We start from the raw sequence: 17,186 nt of genomic DNA, 5'->3' as shown, positions 1-17,186 counted from the left end.
CAAAACAATAGAAGCAATTTGTGCAACAGAACAATGCATAGGTGCAGTAAATCTCGTCTCAGTTCAGTTTTTTGGGGGGTGTCATGGTTCTGCCTCTTCATGTCATGTCTTTCTTGGTCTAGTGGCAGGATCATGACAGAACCTTGTGTTTTATGTGGAGAGAAACATATTATTGTCGGTCACGAAATAATATGCGTTCTCTCCGGTCTCGTCTCTGGCCCCGCCCCGCTCGTTTCCTTGTAAGTTTTCCATTTGTGTTTCATTCCGCACACCTGCCCTTGTGTTTTCTGTCCTGTGCTGATTCGTTGTAGTTGCTGTGTTTGCTTCCGACATACCATGTGCATGTCCTGCTCTGGATTAATACCTTGCGTGTGAAAGCCTTGTCTTGATGCCTTGTAGTCCTTGTCTCGTCTAAGTCTGTTTTGCCTCCACGTGGGAAGTTTTTTGTCATATTTTGAACATTAAAGTTTTGAGTTGTGCACCCTTGTCCTGCGCTTGGGTTCTCCTTCCTCATCACCCCATACCTAACATAACGAATCAGCTGCATTGAACCCAGAAACCAGATTGGAAATTGGGAACCGTGCTAGTGAGGATCACCTCCTCTTTGGCCTCCGCCAGAGAGACTCTGACGTTTGGGGGTTCGCCAACGAGTTTTGTCAGCAGAAGAGCATTGCTGTTTCAGTGAGGATGAGCTGAAGGTAATCTTCTACAGTTGCCTCACGGAGCCGCTCTCCAGGTCGGAGATGCTGAGGCCCCGGTGCTTCGCTGATCTCGTTTTTTACACAAATAATCGGGATCTTCTAAGTGAACCTATAAGAATATTAATTGTTTACTAGTTGAAAACTTGTGACACATTTTTAGTTTATGAGAGAACCTATGAAGTATGCTCTTAGTGAACTACAAGGGAAAATAATGAATAAAGTATTAAATAGACAAATAAAAGCTAGAACCCAAGTAAACTTTGAATACTTTGTGAGTAAAAGCATCAAGTTAGACTTTTCTTGCATGTCAAGTAAGTGATTTTAAGAGACTTTATTTCTTCTTCAGAACACAAAAGTGTCAAAAAATGTTGGTAACAGAAAACCTTTGGTCCCCATTGACTTGCTTTGGCTTTGCGTCCATACAATAGAAGTCAATGGGGACCCAACACTTTTTATTGATCAATTACACTAGCAAAGTCGTTTTTATTATATTTTAATTGGATTTGACTTGGTGTATAAAATGTAAACAAGAGAAGGAAGACACATTCTATGAATGTAAGTATGTGCTTTAATGGAAAAGGTGTCACCAAATCACCCAATACGAACAGCCATGTCACCAATATTTGATTATGTAGAGTAAGATCCTATGATAACTTATCATTATTCCTTCTGTAAATAATTCCACGGGCGATGATTTCTTGAAGACGTTGTGTGTATTCAGCCATGTGAGTTTAATTGCACAGGTTTGTCTGACAGCACGTGGCTGTAATGTAAGGGCTGGACTGTAGAATCAGGCAGTCTGACATGGAGATGCACCTCCGGAAGTAGCCAACTAGGGAACAAAAAAGAATATAAAAAATGTGCCTGTATTAATCTAGACTTATTTTCTAACCATAAATATGAGTATCCTTAAACAAACAGAGAAGTTTAAACCCATTCTGAGTTCTTTACACTATCAAACGTGCGCTTCTCAAGCCTAACATGGTCAAATTGTCAAAAAACGAGTTGAACGTATTACGTAGTATTTCTGAGTTAGATTCACTCTGCCAAAAAGTATGTTTTTAAAAATGACTTGAATATCTCAATTTAACTGAGGCCTATTACTTGCTTATGCTTATCCTTGTCCAGGTGACCGCCCTGATATGTTTAAAAGGTAAGAACATTTGTATTTGTCAGCAATAATCCATTCCAGACACGGAGATGGCTTACATGGATAGGTTGTGAACCTGGCAGAGACACAGGCATTTTTGTTATAACCGCACGTTTCCTGGGTGGTCCTACAACTCCCACCTGGTTTGGCGGGAACACAGTTGTTACATTTCAAGGCAGATCCTGCAACACAATAAACCCACATCAGTGCAATCCGTTGCTTTTAACACTGGCTCTTACATCATTTCACAACCGAGTCGTGTGCACATTACAGCTCGTACTGTAATGCTGCGATAACAAGAATAATGGATCTTTATTTACTGCATGACCAAAGTCCCGAGATAAGAAACACTTGATTAGATTAGATTAGATTCAACTTTATTGTCATTACACATATACAAGTACAGTGTAACGAAATGTAGTTTAGGTCTAACCAGAAGTGCAGTTAGCAGGTGCAGGATATACAGTTAAAATAAATACAGAATACAATATGAGAGAATATAATACAGTGGGCATGGATTATAAAAATATTTAGCAGTAGGTATGTTCTATGAAAATATGAAAGTAGGTATATACTATGAACAATATATACAGATGGCTATATACTTTGAACATTAATGTACAGGTGGATATGAACAGATAATAATTTAGACTAAACAATAGTGCAAGTGACTTAGGTATGCATAAATTATAGACATCGGCTATTAAAGTTGCACTGCAATAGGTGAGTTAATGCAGTTGTTGAAGTTAATGCAGTTATTAAAGTTACGGTGCAGTATACGAGTTAATGCAGTTAATAGGTTGCAGTCCAGAAGATGAGTTAATGCAGTTAATAATGTTACAGAGCAGTAGATTAGTTAATGCAGTTATTGAAGTTACAGTGCAATAGATGAGTATATGCAGTCTTGAGTTCTCGTATGTAGTAAAACAGCAGCAGCTTCAAACTCACCATCGGTCAACACCAATGCAAGAGCCAGTGCCAGTAGAAGAACCTTCATCACTCTGTTGGAAAACATGAAGAAACCTTATTTTTGTGAACATATTTACGATACCATTTCTGCATTGTAACATACGATTAAATAATAAAATTATTAGACTTAAACACCTATCTCCATCAGTCTTATTATTGTAAATCATTAGACATGATACGTACTGTAACTTTACTGTGGTGTAGTGCTGAACTGAATGTCTACAGACACCTGTGTCTCTGATCCTTATATACCGCTGTGTTTAAGAAATCAGTTACCGGAATCCGGTGTCACAAGCCTGGAAATTCCGTTCTGAAATCTGGCCAAAGAATCTTGAAACACATTAGGCCTTTGTTCATTGTTTGCTCCTGGCATTGGCTTCATTTCTTTTATTGGCTTACTGGGTTACTGGTGTTTGCGAAACAGTTTTTTGTTCTGTTCTGGTGTTTTTCTCTTCTGTTACAAAGGACCTCTTATTTTTCCTTATCTCATTCCGATGTCCTGTATAAACATGCTTGTGTAACGTTTACTGGAATAGAGATGCTTTCGATAAGTGTGTCAATGTGTACTCATTGTTAACCAGCTTTTTCAGTAAATTTGTGAGGACATTTTCATTTCTGAAATTTCCGTACAAACACAGGTTTGTTTTAGTATCTCAATGGGCGTTTTTATGTTGTTTCTAAGCCCTACCCCTAACCACACCCCTGAAATTATCCTTGTGGGACATTCTGTAAATTTTTTCCACAACATGTTGTATGATTTATAAGCCATGTTTCACCAAAATGACCTACTATGGGAGTCAATGGGGGGCAAGATCTGTTTGGTTTTAAGCATTCTTCCAAACATCTTTCTCTGTGTTCATCAGAACAAAGAAAATGATACAGATTTGGAACAATAATTTTTCATTTTTGGGTGAAGTATCCCTTTAAAACCTTTCAACTTAATTCTGAGGTATGGAGAATACTTTTTATCTTTTTTATTTTAAATGTTAAGGTATAAATTTATATATAATTAAAATTGAGGTCTAAACACATAAGGTATTGAATATAATATTATAGGACAGTAGGCCAAATTGCTGCATTTTCTATTCGAATCCATTTCTTATATACACAGTAATTACTGTAGATTGCCAATAGTGTCACATGTGTGATAATTTCCAGCATTATACTGTAAATACACAGCAATATGTTTTGTTATAGGTCAAAGTGTATTACACCCATTGCTGTGCCAATTGACACCATTAGTTGGTTGGTGGTTGAGCAGATATAAGTAAAAATCATCCAGATCTTTTTTTAATGTCCCCTGACAGTCCGAATTGTGTAACTTGATCTTAAGTTACCTTCAACAAACAGCATAGTAGGCCTATGGCAAAACAACAGAAGCAATTTGTGCAACTAAAGAACAAGTTACAAATTTGTGTAACTTCTCAATCTCTCCGTGTGACTGTGAGGTTTTACAGCGTGTTATACAAGGTTATACAATTCAGGTGATATGTACCGTGGCCGGGAAGTGCAAAACAACACGTTGCAAAACTAAAAACAAATCTAGAAGCAAAATAAAAAAGACAAATTTTATATATCAAATCTAAAAACAGAATAGCTAATCTTAAAACACACCAACAATTCGGAAAACATAATAACAAGTCAGAAACCACATCGACAAGTCAGAAAACAAAACAACAAATCGGTCAAACCGGAAAAGGTAGGTACTTTGTTGGAATGGGATAGCTACTGCCTATTGGATAAAACTCTTGTCAATCAAGATATCCAGGCATATGTTTATATTTATAAGTCAGTCACTCTCTCACCATAACCAACAGGGACACAGATTAAAGTACATATCATGTTATATGCTTATATCGTATGTATCTTCTGAGGGGAAGATGATCACGGATGGTACACAGGCAGTCGCCTTTCAGGTGCACTATGTGTGCTCCTCCGGGCTCATGCCACGCATGCATGCAGTGTGAAACAGACACGCATCTACTCCTAATGAAAGATGAGCCCGTTTCAACTTTATTAACAAAATGTGTCTTTTGAACCTTAATCAATGAACATGCGCTGTATCACATATGCATGTCCTTTCTCATAGTAACAATGATAGGAGTTTCATCCAATCAGCAGTAGCTATTCCAACAAAATACCTACCTTTTCCGGTTTGACTGATTTGTTGTTTTGTTTTCTGACTCGTCGATGTGGTTTCCGACTTGTTTTTTTGTTTCCCGAATTGGTGTTTTGTTTTATGATTTGCAATTTTGCTTTCAGATTTGTCATTTTTATTTTGGGGTTTTTATTTTGCTTTTAGATTTGTTTTAAATTTAGCGATGTGTTGTTTTGCACTTTACTGCCACCGTAGATATGAATGTGAAGCTGACTTCATGGCAGAATTAAAGTGGTAGAAAAGATAGATCCAAATCCCTGATCTCTGTTTAAATATATATTTTTAATGTGTGTAATATATTTATTTTATGACTCCTTCTGTACGGCAGAGGACGCCATTCGGCAGAACTAAAACACCTGTTTCACTGTAAGTTTTTAACAGTGCAGCAATTCCTGAAATGAATCACAAACTTCAGGTTCTTGTGGAGTTTTTTATTGTACAAAACCTAAACAAGTAAGATAATTATTTATCAAACTACAAAAATGTCACTCATTGGTTTCTTTGTGTTGTTCTCATCACAAGCATCAGTTTCTTGTGATTATTTGTTATCGGATAAAATCTTAAACACGAAAGAAAAAATTAAATTTATCTATATTGAACTACAAAAATGTCCCTCATTCGTATATTTGTTTTTGTTATTAGAATTAGGCCTAGAAGATAACAGGATTGCAGAGGTCTGTCTTGCAGCATTTGGCTATCATGGCGGTGTTGCCTTGATAAAGAAGACACTCTCTCGTACTGCCACATCTCCGGAAGCCCATGTCTAGATGAACAGAAGAACAAGAAATACCATGAGATCCTGCACGTCTTGAACCTATTTAAGAAATGAGGTGTGTATAACTGAGTTATTACACAACAGCTCACCGGTCGGGTCACTATATAATCCGTCTATATTCAGATGTAATGATAGGCTTAAACATTCAAGAAATAATATCGGACTCACAAGGAGGGATTGTGAGTCTGGTGGATATGCAAGAATCTTTTCCAGCCTCACAGGTCTCTACAGTTCCGGTACATCGGGTTCCGGACTTAGGGACACAGTAGTTGCATTTCAGAGCAAATCCTGTAAAACACGTGCATACTTTTTTATATTAATATGTCCTTGATGGTATTATTGCTTATAAAATCTACATTTGTACCCAACAGTTTGCTTTAAATCTCACCCTGAGCCAACACGAGTGCAAGAATAAGAACCACCAGCGAGGTTTTCATGATTCTAATGGATAGAGCTGAAAACATAAACTACTTTAATCTTTCAAGAAATGTTTTGAGCCACATTGATTCATAAGTCCGTGGAACATGACAGATCAGATAGGCCTATTATTTATACATGTAAAAAACTAAGTCTCCATAAGACAGGCTGTAGATTAACATGTTCATGTATAGTATATTATATTATATGCCGATGCTTACCTTGTAAAAGTTGTGTAGTATTGAACTTCATCTGATTATTTTATACTTTTCTCTGTATGAATCATTTTTGAGTCATTCGGGAATTTCAGATGAATTGGAAACATGAGACTCAATAACAAATAACTGCCTTAGTTCATTATTTGTTCTTGCAGTCAACCTAAAACAACAAGTACTGACTGTTCCGTGAGATTATGCAAGATTCTCCTGTGTCAACACACTGTACATTACATTCATAAACCACCTGAGGATAACAGACTTTCAGCTGAAAATCTGTTTGTGATTTAGGAGGTTAGATTAGATTAGATTCAACTTTATTGTCATTACACATATACAAGTACAGTGTAACGAAATGTAGTTTAGGTCTAACCAGAAGTGCAGTTAGCAAGTGCAGGATATACAGTTAGAATAAATACAGAATACAATATGAGAGAATATTATACAGTGGGCATGGATTATAAAAATATTTTGCAGTGGGAATGTTCTATGAAAATATGACAGTAGGTATATACTATGAACAATATATACAGATGGCTATATACTATGAACATTAATGTACAGGTGGATATGAACAGATAATAATTTAGACTAAAATAGTGCAAGTGACTTAGGTATGCATAAATTATTTATACAATATGCAAGATTGTTCAATATTGTGTACATTATTTGATGTTTTCATAACATATGTTTTTTTAAAGCATCTTTTATAATGCCAATGAGTGAACAAAAGGTGACGGTGGGTTGGATGAACAATAATCTTTACTTAAATAAAGGAATCAGATTGTGGAAATGGGTTTAATATCTGAGACATAAAAAGAGCAGCAATGCAAAAAGAACATTCTTTCTCGCAGTTTTCTCACCTGTGACTGATGATGCAATATTTCCTCAAAAGCACATTATTTGGCGTATTGATGTCTCTCCTCCATTGATATCCATTAAAGAACAGCCTCTGGTCTCCTTCCCTGCTCAAAATGACACGTGACTATACCCCTTCAAACGTTAAAATGATGCCCACTTTTCTTGTTGATTCACATAAGTTACATTTGTTCACTCTACCTGCTCATGACCATTCAGGTCTTTTTTGATTATCTGTAAGATAAGGTGACCCAAAAATCTTCCCAAATTATGTTTGCTCTACATCTCATTAAAACGACATACATTTTCCTGGGATGTCCTGAAAACAAGACTTTTTCCAGTACAAATGAAAGTGTTCAGATGAACACGTAGCTTATACATTTGTTCAAACAGGACACCAATCGGCTTAAAGACATGGAGGTACAAAACTGGTAAGACTTAATAAAACTGGTGTATTTCCAAAACTTCAAGTCATGAAAATGGCATGCAAGCAAATAACTAATCCAACATCTCTCACTTCTCTTTCTTTCTGTTTATATTTCCATCTAGAGGTGCAATTGTCTTCTTACTCTAATGGGCAATGCATACACCACATAAACACAAATTTTTTGTCTAATAATAAAAAGGAAGTTTAGGAAATGCTAGTCATGGTCTTCTCAACTCTTTCAGTTATTGGTGTATTCAAAGTCACTAAATGAGCATCCATTTTTGTTGTAATGCATAACACACAATAGGTGTTGAGAGTCCACAACGTGCCCGATAATTCTGCGTTCAAATAAAATCATTTCAATTCAATTTACTGTAACTGTCAAACACCAAACAAATCATTTAAAATCACATTTCAATACAAGTATATGTAGTGGCAAAAGCGCTGATTGGTCCCTACCAATATCCAGAGAACAATAATTTCCACCAAAACGTTTATCTACACAAAACATCTGATGTCCATCTGTGTCTTGTGTTTTTGAAATATCTTTTACAACCACTTTCTGCAAAAATAGCGCAGGTTGTGGTAAACAAATGGTTAATATTAATCTCGTTTCTATTTAAAAGTCTCCATGCTAAATAAAGATTGTATATCCTGCAAACGTGTGCATTCAAACACACAGGTATGCATGTAGAAAGAGTTTAATTAATATGAGATATCAATATTAATTTATACTAAATATTATGTCCCACAACAAATGCAAGTAGAACATAAATCAAGGCAATGTGCTTTAATAATAGGATACTTTATAATAGGATTAAATCCTAACGTATACAATTTGACCCCCAACACGTTTGGTGTAGTGGTTCACCCCGGTAGAAGGTCACATGCGTGTAAAATGTAGTTTTGGAACAAAAAGCAAAGTCAAACAGAAGCCACAAGGTGTCAGTATAAATTCACAAGTGAAGGTGGATTATTTTGTAAATAATATTATTCAGCAGAGAGATGATGTCACTCAGCAGCACTTGCTTAAACAAAAAGTTTATATGTGATACAAAATCATTGAAATTAAAATCATGTAAACAGTCTTTTATTTCAGCGCATTAGCAACTGAAAACATCATCAGTTACTGACAGATCTGCTGAAAGATATATTCATTTTTTGCACCTATCCCAAAAATACATGTAAAAACATTAGTATTGAACTTGTTTTCTGTGCAATACTTAATTTATTTTTGTTGTTTTAAATATTCAACAGTATTTCTTAATTAAAAAAAAAATTATATTTAAGTTTTACTTAATGTTGGATTGGCCTGAAGTTAACTTCCGGTCTTGTGTTTGTTCATCAGTCTGGCTAGTAATATAAATATTTATATTGAATTTAATTTATACTATATAAATGTATATTACATTTTATTGTTTAGTTGTTTAATAAACAATATTTGTATCCTTTTGCTTGTTATCTTCTTTTGCTTGTTATCAGAAAAAATCAACAGGGACTCGGATGTGTACTGGAGGTTAAGTTTGGGCCACAATAGCACGCAAGCGCAGTAAAATTTGTTAATGTTGTTGCTTTGAAAGCGTCTACACAGCGGTGGACAAAATGTACATTAGCTTGCAGATAGAACTTGTTAAAATTAAGAATTTTTACATGTTTGTAAGGCTTGTTGTTAATTTACCCTGAACAAGTTATTTCACAATAAGAAATGTTAACATAAAATAATAAGTGAATTGAAGTTGACATATAAACACTTTCTTATTCTGGACAATGTTGTCTGGACAATCAATACGTTTTTTATGTTTAGTTATAGTTAAAGAGTTTCTTGTTTGTCCTGAGCCAGAAAAAAATGTATGTGTACGGTGTGTCCATTCAGTACTGCCCTTCAAAAGCTAGAATAAATATATACACGTTTGCTAGAACACAAATCACAATTGACACCAGTTGTTTTCGATTAAAGCGCCTTTACATTTCAGTTAGTCTGGGACTTGTCTTAAACCCTGTCTGGGAAACCACCCCGGCATGGTCCAAAAATGGTTGCGTCACCCCTTCTGTTATTCAAAACTTGTAAATGACTTATATGGACTTCTGCTTCCATACAGTGGAACTCAATGAGGAGCAATGTTTACAACCTTCTTCCAAGTATCTTCTTTCAATTTAATACATTTATCAGCAGTGTTGGGTTTAACTAGTTACTAAGTCAGTATTACTGTAATTTATTTACTTTTCCCTTGAAACAGTCAATTAAGGGATTTTGTTCTGTGATTTACAGTTACTTCGGATGCAGTTGAACTAAATACTGTTTACTATATTCAATAGTGGAAAGGATCTAAAAATGATGAGTCTAACTTTAAAATGTATGCTTTAATGTATCCTTCTCACATTTGTATTCTTTGGTCAGTATAGCTATTTATTTCGATGAAGTATAAATAAAGCGTTTCATGTCTATCCTTGAATCACTTAACTTATCAAGGTTGATGTAACATATAGAAAGTCATTTTTGGTGAGAGTAATTTGTACAGTTATCTTATTACACTATTGAATATGTCATTAGTTACTAGTAATTCATTACTTTTTCAGAGTAACTTACCCAACACTGTTTGTCAGACACTTGAACCCATGGTCTTTGCGCCAACCCATTGCTCTGCCCCTTTATTCTCACTCACTCTACATATACTCTACACCTCCGGTTTAAATCAATTGTTTTATGAACACATGAGTGTATCACGGAGCAGCAATGCAAATCTACCCGTGTCACCCTGAGTCAGAACAGGACTAACGTTGCAGACATGTCATGGTTTCTTTGTTTATTCCGGGTTCAAAGTACAAGTGTGCCCAAGGTTTTTTTATGATGTCTTTTGAATCTTGCCTTGTATGGTGCTTCTGTTGAGTCTATATTGGCCTCGTTTTAATATTAATGGTTAATATTAATATAAAATCTTGTGTTTGTTGTGTTTGCTTTAACTTGTTGAAATGTTCGAACAATGGCTTATCTGTGAATGTTGGATTTCCGTTTTGGATGTAAGCCTGTTAATGTATTGTGTTGGCACACAGACAACAAAATCTAATAACTTTCCCTACATGAGAATTTGTTTCTTTTATGTTATTGCAACAAATACATTTGAAATGGACCTTTTCACAAACCTTTTCGATGATCATCAGCATCGTAAATCCTCCAAAGTTTTGGTTACACTTTACAATAAGTTGCTATTTGTTAACAACATTAGTAAATACATTAGTAATCATGCATTTCAGATATTAGTCCCGGTTAATGTTAGTTCATGTCAATACAGTTATTCATATTAATTCATGTTGCATTAACTAATGTTAACAGACACAACGTTTAATTTGAATATTGTATTTGAAGCTGAAGTTAACATGAACTTACATTAATAAATGCTGAGTTGTTATTTTTCATTGTTAGTTCATTTTAACTGATACATTAACTAATTGTAAACAAATAGCACCTTATTGTAATGTATGTAGTCTACGTTCGTAACACTATACTTTGTATTATATTACCTTGACGCTGAAAACATGAAAAAGGTCCATTATACCATACTCAAAAATTATATTTAACTACTGTGTTGTTTTTTAGTGCAGTCAAAATCTCCATGCAGTATGCAAATGCTAGTATGCAGATTTTATTGTACAGTAAGCAGTGTCAATGACCATCATCAGGAAGGCTGCAATGTTGCTTTTTACATCAAAGTCACCGTGAACCGGAAGATGCGATCGTTTCAATTCCGTATTCTGACACATTTCCGAGTGAAAAAGGAATTTCAAAAGGAGAAAATTTGTGGGCGTGGCTTGCATTTTTCACTGCGAATTGATTGGATGTGTAAAAACAGCTATTGCATTGATTTTTTTAATGAAACTAACAGCAGACTGACAGTTGAAGGGGAGGAGTTAACGGATGCTCAGGCCAAGCCGTCTAATTTACGTCATTTGAGATGGATAGTCATTTCAGGGCAGAAGAGCACTTTCAGATTTTTACTGGGGATTATGACTTTGAAAAGAAAATAAACTTCTATAAACGCTGCAATATTTCATGAAAAAACAAGAATTGTAATTTTTTATTTGACTGGGACTTTAGGCTTTAAAACAGATGCCAAGATCCACAAACCTGTATAATTTATGACATTTATAAGCCATTTTGTATCATTTATAAATCTGCCTGATCGATTGCGTTTTAGTCAAATGTGTTGCAGAAGTCTTTCTGGCAGCACTTAATGTTGATGTAGGCGTTCAGCTTCACCATCTCGCAGTCTAACATGGACATGCACTTCTGGAAATGTCCATCTATTTCAAACCAAATTACAGACTTGGGGTCAAAAAGAGGTAGATATGATAAACAGTATACGGTCTTGTGTAAAATAAGAGACTAAATTAAATCATGCCAATCTTTTATTTCATTCGAAAAGCGCTCACATGGTTTTCTGAGGAACCTGGCAGCCGAACATGCGTCTTTCCCCGGTGGGCAGGTGACCTGGGTGACCTCACAGGCTTCGCCTGCTTTAGCCGGAGAACAATGATGGCAGTCCAGGGCCCTACCTTAAAACACACAGGCATAAATGCCAATTTATGAGCATTTATGTTGACTTTATGCTTAAATAAACATCTCTCATATGCCTTATGCTACACGCACCGTGTCTTTGCTCACCGCGTTACACCTATATTTAATTACCCAGTAAGTAATCTTGTTTTAATTTCCTTTGGTTTCATTCACATACAGTAAATGTGCTGTAAATTTAATCACATTTCTGTTTGCCAGAGTTGCGTCATGACGTCCGTTTTATGACAGGAAATCAATATCCAAACTTACTGCCTGACACAAGCACCCCGAGAACAACAGCAAACACAAGGACCTTCATCTTTCTGCGAAAACAAACCAGAGAGATTTAACCCGACAAACATTTCATTTTTAGTGAAAGTATTCAAAAGCACTATTTATTAAAGATACATATACGTCGGATATAGGTGAAAGCAACAGATAAAAGAACGAGAGAATGCTTTATGTAAATAGTTTTTTCATTTTATAGTAACTAAGTCCCTAAGTATAGTCGTCTAATATATAAACAATTTGTCGTCTTATAGGAAAAAAGAACATATAGTGGAACATTTGTTACTGGACAACATGACAAAACAAATGCAGAAATGCATCATAAAATAAATCCTTCTCATAAATGTATCCAAAGCATCTCAACAATCCAAAAGTCCAGATTTCTACCAGTCTATCTTGTCTCTATCAATATTGAGATATTTACAGTACATCTATGTAGTATAGTAACAGATTAATGCATAAACATTTTACAGAATAAATGTTAAGTCTTAAGAAGTAAATGAAATTAATAGGTGTATCTTACCTCTTTTCTGCTGTGCTGTGCTGTGATGAGATCTGAGTGTACCTTTACTGTATGTATAAAACCCCACCTTTACCCCACAAGCTTCTTATCACTTCCTCCCCTCCCTCTCTCTCTCTCTCTCTCTCTCTCTCTCTCTCTCTCTCTCTCTTCGCAAACAGACCAAGCCTGGTCGAACATGCAGCACAACGGAGCCAATGGTCATAGCACAAGAACATTGCACAGTATTTCTCAACTTTTCATGTGAAACTTTGTGTGCATGTGTGGTGTGGCAAGACTTCTGTTTGCAGTCTTTTGTAAAGTTTTCCGCATTGGTTCTGTTGTTGTTCGCCTCTGATGGGGCTCAGAAATCCGTACACTGTCTATCCCGAACCAAAAACTCCTAACTTGGCCTGATCTATAGTCTGTTAAATCTAGCATGCAAATCTACTACATATTGGTCAATTGTGGTGTTCTATGGCCAGGTTGTTTTGTGTAATGATGCTTAACTGCTAATGGCTCTTTTTATAAATAACCTCAAACCCATCTCTCTCTCTCTGTCAACAGCTAAGGTTTAAAAATGTGGATGGTCTACATGGAGTACTTTGTACAACAGCACAAATCACCAAAATTTTACAATATGTAAAAGTCAGACAGACAGGGAGACAGGACAGGATGCACAGGCAGACAGACAGGATGTAGATTTATCCATCCATCTATCGATCCATCCATCCATCCATCCATCCTTCCATAGACAGACAGACAGATAAATAGGTGGACAGACAGATAGATAGTTTACTGTATATTCTTGCAGCTGTCTATCTATCTGTCGGTCTGTCCACCTATTCTGATGTGTGTGGTTTCTAATCTGTGTTGTTTTGACTGTCTGCGAGCAGCTGTGCTCACACCCAAACACAGTGTGTTTGATTCTGGACTGTAAATCTCAGCGGGAACACAAAGCATTCTCACTCTCCTGAACTCCAATATCAGCAGAGCTGCTGTATTAGAATGTGTCAATGATGCAAAAAAAACCTAAGCTCTCCATTGTGAGGCTTTTGTTGGAAAAACCTTGCGATAACAACTTATAGCATATAGCGCATATATATATATCAGATGGTTCTGGGTTTTCCCCCGGGTTGCTGTCATTCTCGTATCAGTGGATAGTATACTTAGATCCAGACAGGGAGAAATGTCACAGTATTCAGGGAAGGTGAGTATTGTAAATGTGTAATTTTACATAAAACATTTTTGGGTGTACTTTCCTCACCCGTTGACCAGAAAAAAGCACAAAATAAGCACTATGTTAACGTTTACGTATACAATTGAACAGATTTATTTATTTGTTCTACATCTTAATATTCTATTTGAGAACAAAACGATTGAAGAGCTGTAAATAAGAAAGATACATTGAATCAACATTAATTAAGTTTTCTTCTTAGTCACTTATTTGCTTTCAGGTTAACGCCTATATAAACATTAAATAAACTTTTAATCACAAGTAAAACAAGTTAACTTTACAGGTAAGTATGGAGTAAACCAGAATAAGATGTAGAGCAGAACATCATTTGATTTATATGGAATTAATAAAAGGAAAATGTTTTTCTACAAAAATAGATTTTATTTTGACCTTAAATATCTTAACTCACATATTTCAGACTGTCTGTCAGTCTGTTTTTTTACAGATTTTCCACATTAATTTTTTTATTTTATAAACCCCAAATTTACAAGAAAAACGTGTAATATTACAGGGAAAACCCATTATTTTACAATTTATTTCTGGTGCTGCAAGATTTCTGTTTTTTACAGTTAACTTTAGAAATGTGGTACAAAAACTATAAAATTACAGAAAAACGCAACAAATTTACAGGAAAAAATATTGTATGTGATATTTATATTTATATTTCCATTTAACTGAATTTTTTTACAGTGTACTTAACCAAACTATGCATGTATTTTTGCACTATTTGTTTCATGTTTTGGACCCATTGTCACCAAAATGTGATCCAATTTTGATAACCTTTTACTTTTTAAGGAATTGTTGTTTTAGATATGATTTTATTTCATGAGAATGTATATACATAGACCTATTACAAAAATGTATTTAAACAATCTGTACTGAAAAAAAACGTTTACTTTAATGCTCTTCTAATCCAATGCCAACTGATTCATGAATATCTCACCGATCTCTAAACACGAAAGCTTCAGTCCATCACGCGCATAACCTGATTCTCACCCGTCTCTCAGATAGTCTTCTTCGAGGGCAAGTGTTTCATGGGCAGAAGGCTGGAGGTGTTTGGAGACTCTGAGAACTTCCAGGACCGTGGCTTCATGAACAGGGTGAACTCCATTCGTGTGGAGAGCGGGGCCTGGGTGTGTTTCGACCATCCAGATTTCAAGGGACAGCAGTACATGCTGGAGAAAGGAGAGTATCCCGACTATCAACGCTGGAACGCCCACAATGATCACATGGGCTCCTGCAAGCCAATCAAAATGGTGAGGATGAAAAGTTGTATTCTTCATACTGCACAATACAGGGAGTTATTTGTTACAAAAAAAGCATGTATATTATGTTTTATGTTATTCCAGAGAAATAATTTTCTCGCTCTGTCCTTCTGTCTCCCTCAGCATGGAGAGCACTACAGGATGGAGCTTTTTGGAAGTGAAAATTTCACCGGTCAGTGTGTTGAACTGTGTGAAGACTGTCCGTTCCTCCAGAGCATTGGATTCAGCAAGAACAGCCTCAACTCCATTAAAGTTTATGGAGATGGAGCGTACGTTTTATATGTTTTTTGCCAAATATGACAACAAATATCACAAAACCTTTGGTGCACGTCTGGGTTCGTCTGACGACTAGATTACAGAAGTCAACTGATATTGATGATATATAGTATGTGTGTGTCTGTAGGTTTAGTTATATTCGTGACACCCTGATATCTTTGCTAACATAAGTGAAATATCTAAACAGCCAACTCATGCAGAAGTTTTACTTCTCAGAAAAAACAAATTGATCGGCATAACTGTTTTCACTTTACATTGAAAGCCTTGTGCGTGTTTCAGTGAAGGTTATGGGGTAGAAAATAACCTGATATAAAATCCATGTAAGGCTATAAAATGGAATGGAAGGAAGCCTGATGCTCTGCAATGGCTTCGATCATCCTGCCTGTTTTGTTGTACGTTTGTGGAAGACAGACTGTTACGTGCTTTTATGTGCTTTTTAGTTTCGTTTTTTTACAACCTGGCACCTTTACCCTTGTGCCGCGTACAGTCGTTGGACTTTTTAATGAACATCTCTTTCTCTCTTTAGATGGGTCATGTATGAGGAGCCAAACTACCGCGGACGCATGTACATTGTGGAGAGAGGAAACTACGGCTCCTTTATGGACTGGCAAGCTGAAAATCCCAACATTCAGGCTATTCGCCGTGTGATCAACTATTTCTAAATGCCAAATACACATGCATATGCACATGCAGCGGCTTTGCAAACAAATGAACACAAAAGCTCTTCACAACATAATGACTGTGTGTTAAACAGCTAAACAAACTAATAAACATTCATTTGTATAAATTGTTTGCGTAATTGACTGATGTTTATTCCAGTGAAGATTTGTGGAATTTTAGAAAATGAAGTTGCCTCTAAATATTAATTCTTAAATAATTCTTGATATTTCAGTCTTGTCTGTATTTGTTCTGGAATATGGGCTGAAATAAAAGTGAATTGTCGAAAAGTGTTGCGCTTGTAAATAACAACCGAGTTCTAAACATTCAGATACACAAAATACAATACAAACCACATAGAAAGTGCAGTTTACACTTTTTATGGTTTTATTTAACAATCTAAACACTCTAACGCCCGATATCTCTGCTTATAAGACTAATTTCTCATGCATTATAGGTGAAAAGTTATTTTACCTCTTACACGTTCACCAACTATGAATTTGGCACTTTTATGATTTATGAATTAGGACATTTCAGAGGTTCTCGAAACCTTAGATTCTGGTTTGGTCTCTTGCAAGTCACTACTTAAATCTTAAGCTAACACACACTCGATTGGTTCTCAGTTAGAAAACAGATCGAGTCTTTGTATTGGAAACTGTGAGAGAGGGGAATATCCTGGGTTTGTTCGTGACAGCTGAATATCCGGTGGTCTGGGGGTGGGGGGAAGGAATGTGACCCTCTG

The 17,186-nt window shown here is 35.8% G+C and overlaps 4 protein-coding genes across 4 annotated transcripts; 1 reads left to right on the top strand and 3 right to left on the bottom strand.

Annotated features, from left to right (window-relative positions):
- Positions 1-1,252: 1,252 nt before the first annotated feature.
- Positions 1,253-3,104, bottom strand: LOC306892426 (uncharacterized protein). The gene is made up of 4 exons (XM_079453539.1): positions 3,004-3,104; positions 2,800-2,852; positions 1,911-2,033; positions 1,253-1,533 (listed from the first exon to the last, which is right to left on the bottom strand). The coding sequence occupies exons 2-4, from the start codon at positions 2,846-2,848 to the stop codon at positions 1,433-1,435; spliced, it is 273 nt and encodes a 90-aa protein (XP_079309665.1). The 5' UTR covers positions 2,849-2,852; positions 3,004-3,104; the 3' UTR covers positions 1,253-1,432.
- Positions 3,105-5,390: 2,286 nt separating this feature from the next.
- On the bottom strand, positions 5,391-6,565 carry LOC306891383 (uncharacterized protein). Its single transcript, XM_079451592.1, has 4 exons — positions 6,392-6,565; positions 6,142-6,207; positions 5,922-6,041; positions 5,391-5,741 (listed from the first exon to the last, which is right to left on the bottom strand). The coding sequence occupies exons 1-4, from the start codon at positions 6,420-6,422 to the stop codon at positions 5,629-5,631; spliced, it is 330 nt and encodes a 109-aa protein (XP_079307718.1). The 5' UTR covers positions 6,423-6,565; the 3' UTR covers positions 5,391-5,628.
- A 4,660-nt stretch (positions 6,566-11,225) lies between these two features.
- On the bottom strand, positions 11,226-13,845 carry ly97.3 (lymphocyte antigen 97, tandem duplicate 3). The gene is made up of 4 exons (XM_079451591.1): positions 13,034-13,845; positions 12,493-12,545; positions 12,099-12,221; positions 11,226-11,969 (listed from the first exon to the last, which is right to left on the bottom strand). Exons 2-4 carry the CDS (start codon positions 12,539-12,541, stop codon positions 11,860-11,862), a joined length of 282 nt encoding a protein of 93 aa, XP_079307717.1. The 5' UTR covers positions 12,542-12,545; positions 13,034-13,845; the 3' UTR covers positions 11,226-11,859.
- Positions 13,846-13,973: 128 nt separating this feature from the next.
- Positions 13,974-16,737, top strand: crygn1 (crystallin, gamma N1). The gene is made up of 4 exons (XM_079451590.1): positions 13,974-14,219; positions 15,254-15,502; positions 15,635-15,780; positions 16,314-16,737. The coding sequence occupies exons 1-4, from the start codon at positions 14,199-14,201 to the stop codon at positions 16,447-16,449; spliced, it is 552 nt and encodes a 183-aa protein (XP_079307716.1). The 5' UTR covers positions 13,974-14,198; the 3' UTR covers positions 16,450-16,737.
- The last annotated feature ends 449 nt before the right edge of the window (positions 16,738-17,186 follow it).

This window comes from Barbatula barbatula (assembly GCF_947034865.1).
Source record: "Barbatula barbatula genome assembly, chromosome: 3".
Classification (NCBI taxonomy): Eukaryota; Metazoa; Chordata; class Actinopteri; order Cypriniformes; family Nemacheilidae; genus Barbatula; species Barbatula barbatula.
Note: the sequence above shows the minus strand (reverse complement) of the source record. Positions and strands in the feature narration are given on the sequence as shown.